This window comes from Budorcas taxicolor, chromosome 22, assembly GCF_023091745.1.
Source record: "Budorcas taxicolor isolate Tak-1 chromosome 22, Takin1.1, whole genome shotgun sequence".
Classification (NCBI taxonomy): Eukaryota; Metazoa; Chordata; class Mammalia; order Artiodactyla; family Bovidae; genus Budorcas; species Budorcas taxicolor.
Window position 1 is genome coordinate 51,064,915 of NC_068931.1, and position 14,203 is coordinate 51,079,117.

The 14,203-nt window shown below is 35.4% G+C and overlaps 1 protein-coding gene across 1 annotated transcript in view; it reads left to right on the plus strand.

Moving 5' to 3' along the window:
- The window catches only part of SMAD4 (SMAD family member 4), a 51,825-nt gene that overhangs the window by 23,674 nt on the left and 13,948 nt on the right, over positions 1–14,203 (plus strand). The window contains exons 5-8 of the mRNA XM_052660261.1: positions 2,827–3,039; positions 6,361–6,480; positions 6,575–6,691; positions 8,138–8,191. Coding sequence (XP_052516221.1) covers positions 2,827–3,039; positions 6,361–6,480; positions 6,575–6,691; positions 8,138–8,191 — 504 coding nt within the window. The remainder of the gene's footprint in view (positions 1–2,826; positions 3,040–6,360; positions 6,481–6,574; positions 6,692–8,137; positions 8,192–14,203) is intronic.

Consider the following 14,203-nt stretch of genomic DNA (forward strand, 5'->3'; position numbering starts at 1 on the left):
GTGCCCTGCTTGCTAGTAGTGTTAAAGAGCAGAGACCTAGGACGAGCTCAGTGTCTTCAGCTCTTCTGTCCACTGTGAGTTCTCTACTCATAGAGCATTTTACAATTTATATATGTGTATGACTGCTCTAAAAATATGGTTAAATCATCATAGCTAACACTTGCTAGGTACTTATTCTGTGTCAAAATGATCTACAAATATTGTGTCATCATTTTCATAATACTCCTACATGGTAGGTGGCATTATCCACATTTTATCAGATACAAAGAAACTGGTTCCTGGAGAGGTCAGGGGACTTGCCCAAGATTAAGGCAGCTGGAAGGGGCTCACTATTTAAACGTTTAAATACCTAAGTATCATAAAAGACTGTAAGCCCTGCTAAGGCAGTAAGCTTTCTTTTGTTTATTGATGTATCCCAAGTATTAGAACAGTATCTGGAACATAGGTGCTCAATAAATATTTTTTTCAATGAATTAATTTGTTGACTGCTAGTCCATAAAGAGAAATACTTAGTAGTTTGATGTCTGTTTCCTGGACTTTAAAAATATATACTATATGTTTTTTTAATTTTATTTTTTTGAATAGGCAATACATGGTCCATAAAATCAAAATACTATAAAAAGGTATACAGTGAAAAGAAGTGCTCCCACCCCTGTCCCCATTCCCCCCTACCTCAGGTAATCACTTTTATTAGTTTCTGGTGTTTCCTTCCAGGGTTTCTTTGCGCAAAAATACATGTATTATTTCCCTCCTTTCATACACAAACAGCATATTGTGCGCTGTTCTGGACCTTGCTTTTTCCCTTAGAGTATATGATTGTTTGAAATGTGAGTATGATTATAGTGTACAGCAGTGTTTTTTAACCAACTTTTTTGCTCTTGGAAAAAATGTATTACAGACATCTCTCCTTGTTGATACCCAGTTTTACCTAAGAAACTTGTTTTAAATTACTTGATTAAAGAGACACGTAGACTGGTAGAAGTCCTGAACTTACACTTGGGAAGGTTTAGTCAATGTGTTAGGCAAGAAAAAGTTATGAGATAACTTTTTAAAAGCAGAGTTCAATTATTTTACAGATCTTTTTTTTTTTGGCTGCGCTGTGTGGCTTGCAGGCTCTTAGTTCCTCAACCAGGAATTGAACCTGGGCTATGGCAGTGAGAGCACCTAGTCCCAACCAGTGGACCATCAGGGAATTCCCGTAATTCAAGTGTTATGTTCACGTGTTATGATTACACAGTGAGCCAAAATGTCAGTTGGAAAGCAGAAGCAATGAATATCAAGTTAACCAGCTGTATCTTCAAATTAGTAACTTTCTCCTTAGGTACTAGCAATACCAATATCTTGATGAAAAGATTCCAATCACTGTAAACAACAAAAGCCCTAAAGTTTCCAAAAATTAGAGATATTAGAATCTTATGGAGAAAACTATAGGATTTGTTGACAAGTGTAATTTTAAAAAAATTGAATAAATACAGTCATAGCCACATGGGTTTTCCTTTGCATTTTTATAATTTGGCCAACATTAGTGATGAATGGTTAGAGCCACTCTTTTTTTTTTCTTAAACTGACATACAATGATATGTTAAGCTCCTTTTGGTTGTCTTTTTGTTTCCATATAATTTTCTAAAGAGAAACCCTTTGGAGTGGAATTTATGGGTCTTAAAAATATCAATGTCTTCATTATGATACATGACAAAGTCCTTTTAAGAGATTATATGTCGACATCTGAACAATAGATTATTCTTACCTCTTTGAAATGTTCTAATTTAATAAAAATAGCCATGTAATGAATTAATATTTATGTGTAATAGATTTTTTCAAAGACTGACATAGAGAAAGATAAGGAGCATTACATGCTGATTCTTAATGGAAAAGAGAATGGCTTTTTGTGGACTGTTGACTGCTCTAAGAACAGAACCTAGTGTTGAGAGTTCAGTAGATAGTAAAATTCTAGGGTAGTGTTAGTTCAGGTGCAGTAAAGGATTGCTTGCTAAAGATAAAAAGCAAACCCCAAAACTGTTACCTAAAAGGAAGTGGGACCATTCTGGGCAGGGCCACTGATACTGTAAACTCGATTTCAATTTTCTTTTTTTCCTCACAGTGAAGCCGACTAACTATTCCTGGTTTGTTCAAGAAAAAGTTGTTGTATCAAGTAGGGTCAGTTTACAGGGTTACATTAAGGTGTAACCATGCAGGAGAAAGATGTTGTTTATTGAGTTTTTTCACACTACATATTTATCAAGCATCATTATTTGGATTGGGTTTCTAGAAGGAAATTTCAGTTTGACTTACCATTTGAGATTTTTCTGCTCATTCTAATTTTTTAGGGGACATTTAGTATGCTTCACTTTCAAAGAATACATTACTTAATAATGCTGGATCCTGGCATTAGATAGCTGTAAGATCCCACTCATATTTTTACACTGTGAAATTGGCAAAAAGAGGAAAAAACTTAGTCGATCTCCAATTTGGTCTTCTTAGTGAGGTAAACACTTTCTCTAGCCACTTGATTTTTGCCTATGTTATATATTTAAGGTGATTATTACCTTTAGATTATTAATTGGGAAGCTCAGAAATACCTTTTCAGCCGGAGGTGGTTGTAATTTAGTCGCCTTCAGATTTCAAGGAGTTAATCAGATTGATCTGATGCCACTATCTCTAAATAAATAGCTTTCGCTGATAAAGTAGAATGCTTTTAAAGTAGTATGAGAAAATTCTGAGTTACACTCTAGTTGACTTTAGGTGTTCTTATGTTACTTACAAGATTTTTTTTTCCTGGGAATAAAAGCTTATAAGATTTTAAAATGTGTTTGTTTTTCTGTGTAGCTCCACCAAGTATGTTGGTGAAGGATGAATATGTTCATGACTTTGAGGGACAGCCATCATTATCCACTGAAGGGCATTCAATTCAAACCATCCAGCATCCACCAAGTAATCGTGCATCGACGGAGACATACAGCACCCCAGCTCTCTTAGCTCCATCTGAGTCTAATGCTACCAGTACCACCAATTTTCCCAACATTCCTGTGGCTTCCACAAGTGAGTTGTAGAGTCAGATATAGTCAGCAAGATGAATTTTCCTAACAATTGAATATTTATAGGTAGTCACTTGGAGGGGACGTCTGAGTAAGTGAATATTAAAAGTACTGTGGTTATCTTTCATGGGTTAACAAGCATCAGATAGGTTTTTGAGTTGTCCTGGAAAAAAAAAATATTTGTAATTTTAAAAAGTTTAGATGTATCTTAATGTAACAGAACATAAACCGTCTTATGTTGATGTATAGTCCCTTGGAATTTAAGTAATGCTTTAAATTAGTGGTCTAATTTGTACTTTATTACATGCAGAAGAAGTCTTTGCTCTTTCACATAAATTTTAGAGAAATGTTTAAGTAGAGAACAAATAGTTTTGAACCAAGGTATTTATAGAAATCTGTATTAATGGAATTGCAAACTTTCCTCTAATCAGTGTTTTTATTTTGCTTTATCTGGCAGATTACTTTATAATCGTCATCTCAGTCTCCAGTTGTACAAGCTTATTAGAAAAAAGGACCTTGACAAATTTATTTGTAACATATGACCCTCAAGATAGATGTTAAGTGTTCTAGTCAGTTTTGAAATAAGACTAAATTATATGTATCTTTTTTTTTTCCCTAACAAGAAGTGTATTTTAAAAAGATTCTTGGGATCGTATGTACACCCGTGGTGGATTCATGTCAATGTATGGCAAAATCAATACAGTATTGTAAAGTAAAATAAAGTAAAAATAAAAATAAAAAAAAAGAAAAGAAAAGATTCTTTCTAGTTTAGAGGTACTGCCTTCTCTGCTGTGTCATGGAAGCAGAGGGCTGTTAGGTTCAGCTTTTCTTGGGGCCTGGTCAAGGCAATAATGACCTTATGTTGGACAGTGGAGTGGCCTTTTTTTTTTTTTTTTAAAAAAGAGGGTATAGTTGCTTTACGGTGCTGTGTCAGTTCCTGCTGTATAGCAGAGTGAGTCAGCCACACGTATGTCTGTCTTTTTTCTTGGATTTGCTTCCCATTGAAGTCACCATAGAGCACCGAGTAGAGGTCCCTGTGCTGCACAGTAGGTTCTCACTAGTTAGCAGCTTTATGCATTGCAGTACATGTATGTCAGTCCCGGTCTCCCAATGCGTCCCCACCCTGCATCGTTCCTTTTTTATTTTTAATTAATCACAGAACAGGGTCTTGGCACTTGTATTACTGTGTTACTTGTACGTCGGTGCTAAGGAGATTGTATCTCAGCCCACAACAGCAGTAAATTATTGATGCATCTGGACTGATACTTTGTATATTGATATCAAAGGAAGCATATTCTATTTATTTTAATATCAGATCAAGTTCAACATAGAAATTTGATCTTTGGAACAAATGGAGGATTTATTTCTACAGTTGAATTTCACATAAAGTACACCAAATTTCCCCTGCTTTATTTTACCTTTTCAAATAATATCCTTTGTATTTCCTACACAAGATGACAGTCTTCATACAGACAGCATATTCCAAATAGGTTGGACCATATAGGTTAAACACATACTTTAGAGCCTGAACCTTTAATCACTTGGTGCTTCTGTTATCTCTGTATTAACCAGTTTGGGAATATAGTTGATAAACGAGTGGGTAGGGAAGGAAAATAAAAGAAGGTACATTATAGCCACTTGAGCATAGATTAATGCCACTTACCTCTATTGATACTGTCTGAGGATTGAATTGGCATGCCTTTGTTGATGATTGCTCATGCAACTTCATTTTAACCATTAATGTTCCTGGGACCAAGTCCTAGTCAAGATCAGAAAAAGTGGTATGAATGAAATATGGGTAATTTTGTCTTGGTGTTTTTTGGATGTATTTTCACAATGAGTAGTAATTAACTGTAAGTTTTAGAATTTGTTGCAGAATGTTTCCTTAGATCTTAAAAGATATATTGATAAAATTAGAAAAAGGAAATGACTAAAATAGAGGAATTAAAAGACTTCATGAGTTGTTTAATTTCATTTTATGTTCTTGGTATTGTGTAATGAAAGTATTCAGTATAGAGAACTGTAGTGGGTGTTATGTTCAGTTGGAACCTGAATATCTACAGGGATTCTTTCTAAATTAAAATGGTTCAAATTCTCCTGCATAGTGACAATTTTTGTAAGATAGCTAAGAGTATATAACATGTACCGTTGTTAAAAACAAGAGCAAATATGCAATTAACCTTCAAAGATAACCTGTAAAAATTTGAGGGGGATGAGTAAGAAGGGAGGTTGCTGAAAATATCATCTTTAAAAATAAATAGTTTAGGGATTATTGAAATAGTCTCTTTAGCTTTTAATTATATAATCTTAGCCTTACAGAAATCTGATTTGTAGCAGGAAGAAAAGTTTGCTTTTTTCTTGATACTTTGAGCTGTTCGTGGCATATTTGGGCAATGGTGTCATTTACTCCCTTCTATCTGATTATACTCCTATATGGATGAGAAAAGATTAAGGTAATGCCAGTAACAATAATTATGGAATTTTAGTGCTTTCCAAGTGAGATGCACAGTTGACTTAATACTTGCTTAAAAAAATTTAGCCTTTTTCACACAAAAGATACAGCCTTAAAAATGTAAGCAATTTCATAGAATGGTTTTAAATAGAATAGTTCTCCTGTTTTATTACATACAGAGAGGGCAACTAATTTCTTGTAAATCCAGGAATATGATAGTGTTCTTAGAGGCAATTCTTGATATTTAAAAGTACATGAGAAAATATCACAATAGACTGATTTTTTTTTTTTTTTTTGGTTTGTTTTATTTATTAAAACTCGCAGATGCTGCGTTAACCGGACAGTGGAGCTTACCTTTTTTCCTCTTAACTTTCTCACCTTACCATTACATTCCATTTAAAATACTTGTCTGCTCTGCTTTTTTATTGAACTTTAGCATTCTGCTATTGCTAGTACCATTGCTGATAATAATGAGCTTTCCAATTTTCAACACTTCCTTGAGCCTGGACTTTTGGAATCCTAACAGAAAGATGCAAAAGCTAGATGGAGTGGCTGTGGGTGAGCTAATGTACTTCTGAAGAAGTTATTAAAATAGGCTAGACCTGTACTGGGGTTTTGCTGGCATTTGGAGAATATTTATGAAGAATGGGCCACTAAAATTAGCTAGATATTAGAATAATTTTGAACTTCTTCAAGTTAAGGTTTGCCTTTATAGATGACTGCAGGGTTTTTTATTTGATAGGCCATGGGTGACTTCACTCTTTGCTCATCTTTATAGTTGTGACTTTCAGGTATAAAATCCTTCATTTACTGTATAAAGCCATAGGATTGCATCTACAAATGTACCATATTAATGTCTTCTTGTTCCTCTAGGTCAGCCCGCCAGTATACTGGCAGGCAGCCATAGTGAAGGATTGTTGCAGATAGCTTCAGGGCCTCAGCCAGGACAGCAGCAGAATGGATTTACTGGTCAGCCAGCTACTTATCATCATAGTATGTACATGCTTTTTAAAATCTTTTAAGTAGTTGAGAAAAAATAGGCAGACTTTATAAAAGCAAATTAATCCATATGGGCCTTAATTTTTAGACAGCACTACCACCTGGACTGGAAGTAGGACTGCACCATACACACCTAATTTGCCTCACCACCAAAACGGCCATCTTCAGCACCACCCGCCTATGCCGCCCCATCCCGGACATTACTGTAAGCTCTTGTTTTTGTTGTAAGGGCCTTTTCTTTTTTGAAGTTTGTTTTCTTTCTGTTTTTTAAAAAAATGTTTTTACATCTTTTGTTCATCTTACAGTTTAGTTTCATTACATGATTAGTGCTTTTTAGTTTTTCATAGTTATGTTATCATACCTTTGTTTTCGAGGATTGATATTTACAAAACACTTTTATTTCTTCCTTGCCGATGTTTCATTAACACCACATTGATTGCCATTCATTTGTTTGTTTTGTATATGTTCTTAGATCTCATGTGTATCTGTATATCCATCCTAAGTGGACTGAAACTCCTTGAGAGTCACGATCTCAAGGTTTCTCTCACTGTAGAGTTCAGCATACCGTAGACATACAGATGTTGAATCTGTCATTATTCTGTGCAGGCTTGATGGGGTACCCTACTGATAACCAGCCGTAGCTTGTAGTTTCAGGCAGAATAGGAACATTGTTCATTTGGCTTAATAAAATCAAGAGTATAAATCTTTCATATATATTAAACCCTTTTCCTCCATTATAAGAGTAGTAGTACCAAAGGAAACTTGGAAAATAACACAGAGGAGTGAATAAGAAAATAAAAATTATCCAGAATTCTACTACCCAGAGATATCTACTCCTAATATTTTGTCACATTTTTCTTTCCAGTCATATAATTGGTATATGTGTTAATTTGGGGGGAGGAGGATATCAGACTGTGAATATGTTATTGTACTTTGCTTTTTTATAGTTATGTTACTATGTTTCCTTGCCTTATGAGAGTGTAACTTTTACTGGCTGCCTGGCAGCATAGTCGTTAAGGGTGCTGAGTGTGGATGCTTAACTACCTGTGTGACCATTGGCTAGTTATTTAACCTCCCTAAGCCTTAAGGGAATTAATAGTAGTGTATGTCTCAAGGGACGCTGTAAGAAGTAAATGTATTAATTCATGTGATTCGTTTAACACAATGTCGTAACACATAATGATCTCTCAGTTATTGCCAGTTTGTAAATATTCTTAATTTAATAAATCATAAACACTTATTTTAAAATGGATCTAACAGTTTGGATTATAATTATATCTTACAGTATGAAATATACTGTATTACATGTTACATGTTACATGAATAATTTACTTAATTTGCATTGAAGTTTGCATATATTTAAGCTATTTGTATGTATAGTTATTATAAATTAATAGTTGGCATATGGTATTAAAATGTTGGCTATTATGTCTATAAAAGCAATTCAAGAAAAAAGTGATTCAAGAGTATTTGCATACTACAATTTTAAAATAAACCAAGTTTTTAAGTTCTTAGACATTGTATAAACTTGATCTAAACAATTCCTAAGGTATAATAGTTATATTTAAAGGTTTATTAAAATTTTTGGCACTGGAAAACTTTTAATAAATAAAAATGGGATTTTTTTTTTTTTTTACTGTCTTTTCTTTAGGGCCACCAGTTCACAATGAGCTTGCATTCCAGCCTCCTATTTCTAATCATCCTGGTAAGTGTATTTCAAAATGAATTGCCTACAGTTAGTTTTTCTTTATGACAATGAGACATATGTGCACACAGATTTTAATATAACTGCAGAATAACTTTTCAAATAAGTACAATTTCGTTATGGCATTAGTTAATTAACAGTTTATGAATAATGGATATAATCACACATAAACTGTCCGTGTTTGATTTTTTTAAACTGTCTGAAAGAAATGACAAGATTCGTGTTTTTGGCTAAAATATAAAGTACCAAAATTCTGGTTTTAAGACAGACATTTGATACATAAATGTGCAGTGGAAGAAACCAAGTTTCAAAATAGAACAGCTGTAACACTGTAGCTTAAAAAGCCAGGGAGAATCTTAAGTAGATGAGGAACAGAAAAATAATTCACTGTATCTGTCTTAGGTAGGTTCAGGAATCTCTGGTTAACTGGAATTTAGAAACTATTTGCATTAAATTATGTTCAAAATAGTAGATTAAATAGCTCAATAGATTTCAACTTTGAACATAATAAAACAAAGTTTGGAAATAAAATATGAAGGCTTCTTAACAGAAACATAGGATTTTGATTTGTTTTTCTTCCTCCGTCCTATTGTATCTGTTTTTCTTTGCTTAGAAAGATGCAGATACATAATTTCAATTCATCACCTTAGTTTTTCCCCAGTTAGAAAAGTTTTGTTTAATTATGAAGAATTTCAACATATACAAAATACCAGTATAGAAAATTCTCATTCCTCAGTTTTAGCTGTTATTAACTTCTGGCCAGTCTTGTTTCTTTCATACTCTCACCTACTTTTCATACCCTTACCTGTTATTAGGGTAGAAATCCTATATAATCATTTGATACATAAATATTTCCATATTTATTTTCAGTGAAGATTTAAAAAAATATTATAGTGACCGTAAGATCAAATTAAAGGGTAACTCATAGTTCCTCAAATAGATCTACATTATTTTCTTAAATAGTGCTCAGTTATCTATTTTTTTGTTGGTTCTGACTTCTAGCTGTTAAAGCATTAAGGGTAGGCTCTTTATTCTTTAATTAGTCTCATATTTCAGTTTAGGAGATTTAAAGAATTTCTATGTCAAAAGGCCAAGTTGCTTTAGTGATCACATCAGAGTATGAGAACCATTTGTAGCTCACCAGTAGTAGATGTGATACTTTCATTAACTTTTACTGATTTTAGAGGCAAATGTTTGTTTTGATAAGGAGAAAAACATTGCTGCCGGGACAGAAGTATTTCTTAAACATGTATTTAACTAGTTGAGCAAACTCCAGGAGATGGTGGAGGACAGGGGAGCTTGGCGTGCTATAGTCCATGGGGTCACGAACAGTCAGACACGACTTGGTGACTGAACAACAGCAATGATTTAGTAGTTACATATATACATTTTTAACCATATATATTTACTGAATTATCCTTTTTAGTGGATTTCCGATCTTATTTGCACATTTTTGTGATTTTAAATGTTTGTTTTGTGAGTCAAGGGGTCTTGCCTTTCTATAAACATTTATAATTAAGAAATGTAATAAACAGAGAAGTACGTAAAACCAGTATAGATATAGTCTAATGAATAATGTGGAAGCCAGCACCTGTGTAACCAGCACCCAGACTGAAAATTAAAACATTGCAGCACTACCAGAAATCTCCCTACCCTACCCGTTGCCTCAGTCAAAGGCTTTTTCTCCCCTCCTTTGGAGGTAACTGTTGTCTTGCTTTTTATGGATTTGTATTTCATTTATGATGAATGCATCCCTAGACAATCCAGTTTAGTAGTTTGGTTTTACCGCTTTTTGAAATTACATAAATGGAATCATTGTATCAGAATCTTACTTTGTGTTAATAAATATATTGTGAGAAGCCAGGAAAATATAGAGGCTTAAGAATGAGAATTTTGCTGGTTTCAGGCAGCATCACTGAGAATCAGGCGTGGCCCCGGCAGCTTGGAGGGTCTCTGTTGTTCCTAGGGCTTGGTGATAGGCAGTCTAGGGAGGAAGGGTAATGAGGTCTCTGAACAGAACCAGCCTTGGAGGAGTGATGTGGGGCCGGGAACGGTGGCATGGAGGTAGTTATTTGGGTTCAATTTTGGATTCATCAGTTGCTTTGGGTTCTTGATGGATTTCCTTCATTTTTCTCATTGTAGAGCTGATGTTGAGACTTAACATCTGCTGGTGATTAGGGAATAGCATTCATTAGTTACTAGGATACACATCTGTAGTACCCTGCACTGGCATTAAAGCTTCTGTTTTATGAGTAGAATGGGAAATGACCAATTAGTATTGGTCTTTACCTTGGTGTAAAGGGTTTCAAACAGGACATCTGCTTGGTGAGTTACGTGCTTTGACTTTGATGGCTAAGTTGAAGAATATTTTTGGAAAAAGCTGATCTTTCATTTCTAATTTCTTTTGACTTATGCTCTTTTCCTTTTCTATGAAACTGAGATAATACTCATTAAATATTGATTGCAGATTAAAGTGAAGAGTTTTCCTCAGTGTCTTGAGGTGGTTTTGGTCATTGATACATGGATACAGAATTCACAGTTCAGATTCAGGTTGTATTCTAGTACTCTGGAACTACCGTTTGAGAGAGTGATTTTATGTGTTCATAAAAGATTCTCACAGGACATCTCATTCAGATCTAAACAACAAAAAGTAAAATTCATAATGAGCCACTTAGGTTCTTTAACCAAATGATTAACTTTCTCTTGAATAACTTTTGTTTAAGAAATTAAAGATAATGCCTTGGAGGCTTATAATTTCTATTATAATTGAACAACATTTTTTTGATAAAGCGGTGCTTTGTAATACATTTCCCCATTACAAAAAAATACTTAGCTGAGTCTTTAATATAGTGTTAAAGAAATTCATGTTGTTAAGTCAGTCTTTCCAAACCTTTCCCCTGGTCAGTGATGAGCAGCCCATAGACTTCATGAGACCAGTTCAACCTCACTAATTTAAGGAACAAGAAACTAAAAATAGCTACGTCAGCATACACTAACAGTCTCTCTCCCTTTCAGGTGAGTTGGGACATTAAGAATGCTCTCTTGGAGCTGAGTAAATTCTGTCTTGCTATTGCTGTTAGCTTTGAGAGGCTGCAGGCTCGTCACCTGTATGGCATTTGGTTCTTGGAGCAAAAGAGCACAGAGAGATCTAGAAAGGCTTAATGCGTGTTTCCTATTACCTTCTCCTGTTTTAAAAATAAGAATGTTCCCTCTGGTTGTATAGTAGGTTTAGAGTGGACCAGAAGATGTTTTCCTGTGGTAGTTTATACCCCCACACCGCCAGATTCTCTGGATTGCCTTTTAGGTTGCCTCTAGCACCCTCCCTCCTCACAGGTAACCCCTTTCCTCTTGCTTTCCTGGGCCTTAATAATCCTGTTAATTAGATGGTTGTTTTTATCCTTGGTCTGTGGTACAACTGATGTCAGTTTCATTTGATCCTCACAACTGCCAAAATGAAGCTTTATTGTATGGTGTCATTGTCGTATTGAGCTCAGTTGCTTCAGTTTTGTCCATCTTTTTGCGACCCCGTGGACCATAGCCCACCAGGCTCCTGGGATTCTACAGGCAAGAATACTGGAGTGGGTTGCCATGCCCTTCTCCAGGGGATCTTCCCAACCTAGGGATCAAACCCACGTCTCCTGCATTGGCAGGAAGGTTCTTTACCGCTGAGCCACTGGGAAATGTATGGTGTGAAATATTAAGCAAACAAAAATCCCTTTGGTGACTTGGAAATAATAAAGTAAGGTTTAAGTGTAGTTGCAGATGTTGTAATTTATGATGATGAAAGTATATTTTTCTTATTTAAACATGAAGAAAATACAACTCTCTTTTTCCCCCTCAGCTGGCTCTCATGGGAAAAATACTGCTTGCTATGGCACTTTACTTGAAATAGTGTATAGTGTTCTTTAGTATGAACTAGGAAATGCGTGTTCTTGGATCTCATTTTTTTAAGTATCATTGAAAACATTCATGACTTCAGGATATTACTTGTAACAAAATTTACTCTTCGAGCTGATTATTTAAAGATCTTTTTTAAGTGCTGTTACCGTTTTTTGCTGGCAAAACATTGGGTAATTTTTATGTTGTCTTAGACTACCTCTTTCGGAGAAGACAATGGCACCCCACTCCAGTACTGTTGCCTGGAAAATCCCATGGACAGAGGAGCCTGGTAGGCTGCAGTCCACGGGGTCGCTGAGGGTCAGACATGACTGAGCGACTTCACTTTGACTTTTCACTGTCATGCATTGGAAAAGGAAATGGCAACCCACTCCAGTGTTCTTGCCTGGAGAATCCCAGGGACGGGGGAGCCTGGTGGGCTGCCGTCTATGGGGTCGCACAGAGTCAGACATGACTGAAGCGACTTAGCAGCAGCAGCAGCAGCAGACTACCTCTTTAGTTTTAGCTTCAACCAGTGTATCTACCTGTTAATGTTTGATGAAGCTTCTTTGTCTATAGCATAATATAATGCCTTTAATAAATAGTTTTACTTATAAAGTAAATATTTACTATATAAATATTTATAAAGTTTCACTTTATAAATATTTCAAAACTAGCTTTTTAAGATAACACTTTAATATATTGCTAGTTTTCCTGTTGTTATAATAAAGACTGTTTGAAGGAGTGCTTGTGACTAGTCGGCTCTTCTGTTTGGCAGAACATTTGCATTACTCAGATCTTGAATCACCCAGTTTTCATGTGGTCTTTTTTATTAATACTTGATTGGGTAGTACTTTATTCCTTGACAGCATTTTGAAAAGCAGTTAGATACTTATAGACTTGATAAGAACTTTGTTTTTAATACATTTTAAGCATTTATCACATTTCATTTTAAGATCTTTTGGTAGGTTTAAAAATGCTTTTGTTTTTTTGTCATTCTGAGTATCTTTTCATATTGAAAGTTTTATTGCTTCATATTCTAGTTCAGCCAAAGTTCATAAATGGCACAGTAATATGCAGGTAAATAATTGGTTTATCATAGAAAACTTTAATCCTCTCGTTAGTGGCACCGGTCTTTTCCTGCCTTGTGTCAAGACTCCTATCTACTCTCTAGACTTTTGCATTTGCTTTCATCTTGAGATTTACATTTGCAGTCTCCGCATAGATACATGGTCTTTCAGGTCTGACTTCTTCAGGTAGGGTGTACCCCTAATGTCTAGTTTGAAGGACCTGCCCACTCTTCTGTCCCATACCCTTTTTAATTTTCTTCATAGTGTTTGTCATTACCTGAGTTAGCTTGCTAATTTATTCACTTATTTGTCTGCTGCACCTCCATGAAAATAGGACAGTAGCTACCAGTAGCTGCCTTGTTCACTGCTGTGTATGTAGTACCTACAGCAATTCCCATGTACCCCATAAATACTTGTTATTTCAAAAAGGAAAATCAAATAATTTCCATGTATGTGGGCTCTATGTAATAATTGTATTCTAACAAAAATTAGAAATAGTTGGTTAGCTATATTTACATACCAAACCAGATAGTGGCTTTCTTTCCCCCCAGTCATTTAAAATTATTTAAAATCACTTATTGTTGTTAAATGAATACACCACACACATTCTCAAAGGTAAAATTGTAGTAGTTACGAATGGACTTCACCAAAAATACAGATGGAACAAATGGCCTTTCATCCCAGAGACAGTTGAAAATTCCTGCCCTCAGAAGCTATGTAGTTGGAGTGTAATTAACTTTGACTCTCTAGCCTTGAATGTCTAACTTGGTTATGTCCTTTCTCTCATTTGCTGCTGCTGCTGCTAAGTCGCTTCAGTCGTGTCTGACTCTGTGCGACCCCATAGATGGCAGCCCACCAGGCTCCCCCATCCCTGGGATTCTCTAGGCAAGAATACTGGAGTGGGTTGCCATTTCCTTCTCCAATGCATGAAAGTGAAAAGTCAAAGTGAAGTCGCTCAGTCGTGTCCAACTCTTCGCGACCCCGTGGACTGCAGCCTACCAGGCTCCTCCGTCCATGGGATTTTCCAGGCAAGAGTACTGGAGTGGGGTGCCATTGGATCTATAAA